The sequence below is a fragment of the Mesoplodon bidens genome (assembly GCF_964165515.1).
Source record: "Mesoplodon bidens genome assembly, chromosome: 3".
Lineage (NCBI taxonomy): Eukaryota > Metazoa > Chordata > Mammalia > Artiodactyla > Ziphiidae > Mesoplodon > Mesoplodon bidens.
Window position 1 is genome coordinate 37,822,059 of NC_138178.1, and position 1,626 is coordinate 37,823,684.

At 70.7% G+C, this 1,626-nt stretch overlaps 1 protein-coding gene across 1 annotated transcript; it reads left to right on the forward strand.

Annotated features, from left to right (window-relative positions):
* Positions 1 to 212: 212 nt before the first annotated feature.
* MESP1 (mesoderm posterior bHLH transcription factor 1) lies at positions 213 to 1,626 on the forward strand (the record flags this gene model as incomplete). Its single annotated transcript, XM_081229169.1, has 2 exons — positions 213 to 935; positions 1,261 to 1,626. The coding sequence occupies 2 exons, from the start codon at positions 213 to 215 to the stop codon at positions 1,333 to 1,335; spliced, it is 798 nt and encodes a 265-aa protein (XP_081085295.1). The 3' UTR covers positions 1,336 to 1,626.

Consider the following 1,626-nt stretch of genomic DNA (forward strand, 5'->3'; position numbering starts at 1 on the left):
TGCCCATGCGAGGACCCAGGAGGGGCCAACCTGGCGCGGCCAACGGGCAGGCACCTTCGCCCCCCCCGTTGGTTCAAAGGGTCAAGCCCTGCCCCCACCAGGCCCCGAGCCCGCTTTGAAGTGCTGATGCGGCCTGGAAGGGGCCACTTCACACCTCGGGCTCAAGATAAAGCAGTCGCTGGCCGCCGGCCCCCAGACGCGCCGGCGCTGCCATGGCCCAGTCCCTGTGCCCGCCGCTCTCTGAGTCCTGGATCCTCTCCGCGGGCTGGGGCCCAGCTCGGCCGCCGCCGGCCTCCAACAGGGACTGTGGCTGCTCGCCCGCCTCGTCCCCGGACTCCTGGGGCAGCGCCCCGGCCGGCAGCCCCGTGTCTAGCCCCGGGAGGCCAGTCACCAGCGCCGCCCTCCGCGCCCCGACTGCGGGGAGGCGCGGCGCCCGCAGCAGCCGCCTAGGCAGCGGGCAGCGGCAGAGCGCCAGCGAGCGTGAGAAGCTGCGCATGCGCACGCTCGCCCGCGCCCTGCACGAGCTGCGCCGCTTTCTGCCGCCGTCCGTGGCGCCCGCCGGCCAGAGCCTGACGAAGATCGAGACACTGCGCCTGGCCATCCGCTACATCGGCCACCTGTCGGCCGTACTGGGCCTCAGCGAGGAGAGCCTGCAGCGCCGGCGCCGACGCCACAGCGACGCGGCGCTCCCTCGAGGCTGCCCGCTGTGCCCCGACGGCGGCCCCGCGCAGGCGCAGACGCAGACGCAGATGCAGACTCAGGCGCAGGCGTGCGGCCCAGACCTGGGCTCAGCCGCCAGCGCCGTGGTGTCCTGGGGGTCCCTGCCCGCCTACCCCGGAGCCCTAGCGGCGCCCGAGCCGCGCGATCCGCCTGTGCTTTACGACGAGGCGGCGTGCCCGGAAGGGCCGGCGATGGAGCCAGGCCCCTCATCTCCGGTTAGTACCTCCTTCCCGCGCGGAGCTCCCTCCGGACGCGGCCCAGTAGTGGATGGCGCTACCTACTGTTTCGCGCCCTCCGGAGCGCACTGCAGGGACCAGCCCCCGTGCGGCTCCCCCACTGACGACCCGGCCTCGCCTGCTCGCCCTCCGGAGCAACAGAGTTGGTGTGCCCGGGGCGCTCGAGCGGCGAGGGGAGGGAGAGTACACGCAGGGGGCGGGGTCCCGCTCCCCGCCAGAGGCGCCCTGAAAGTGGAGCTCGCGAGGCGGACACCCACGCTCGGTGTCCAGCGCTGAGGGCCTCGCTGTTCCCTCTCTCCTCAAGCTCTTTCCCGGCGACGTACTGGCCCTGCTGGAGACCTGGATGCCCCTCTCGCCCCTGGAGTGGCCGCCGGCCTGAGTAGTTGAAGTGACGGCGGACATCTGGCGCCCCGTTCTGTGAGCACCGACGCCTTTTTGGCCTCTGCGCCTTCGAAGAGGTCCCACTCCAGACTCCCTTTCCTGGAAGAGGACACCGGCGATACTGGCATGGGCATTGCTGAAAGGGAGAGCCTGTCCCCACCCAGGACGGACTTCCCCAACCCCTCCCGTGATGGAGGGACCCAGAGGGTAGACACTTTGAGGCAGGCAGGAGGCACTGCCTAGTACGTGTTTATTTATTTGTGAATAAATTTTGTGCTGGTGTCACTTG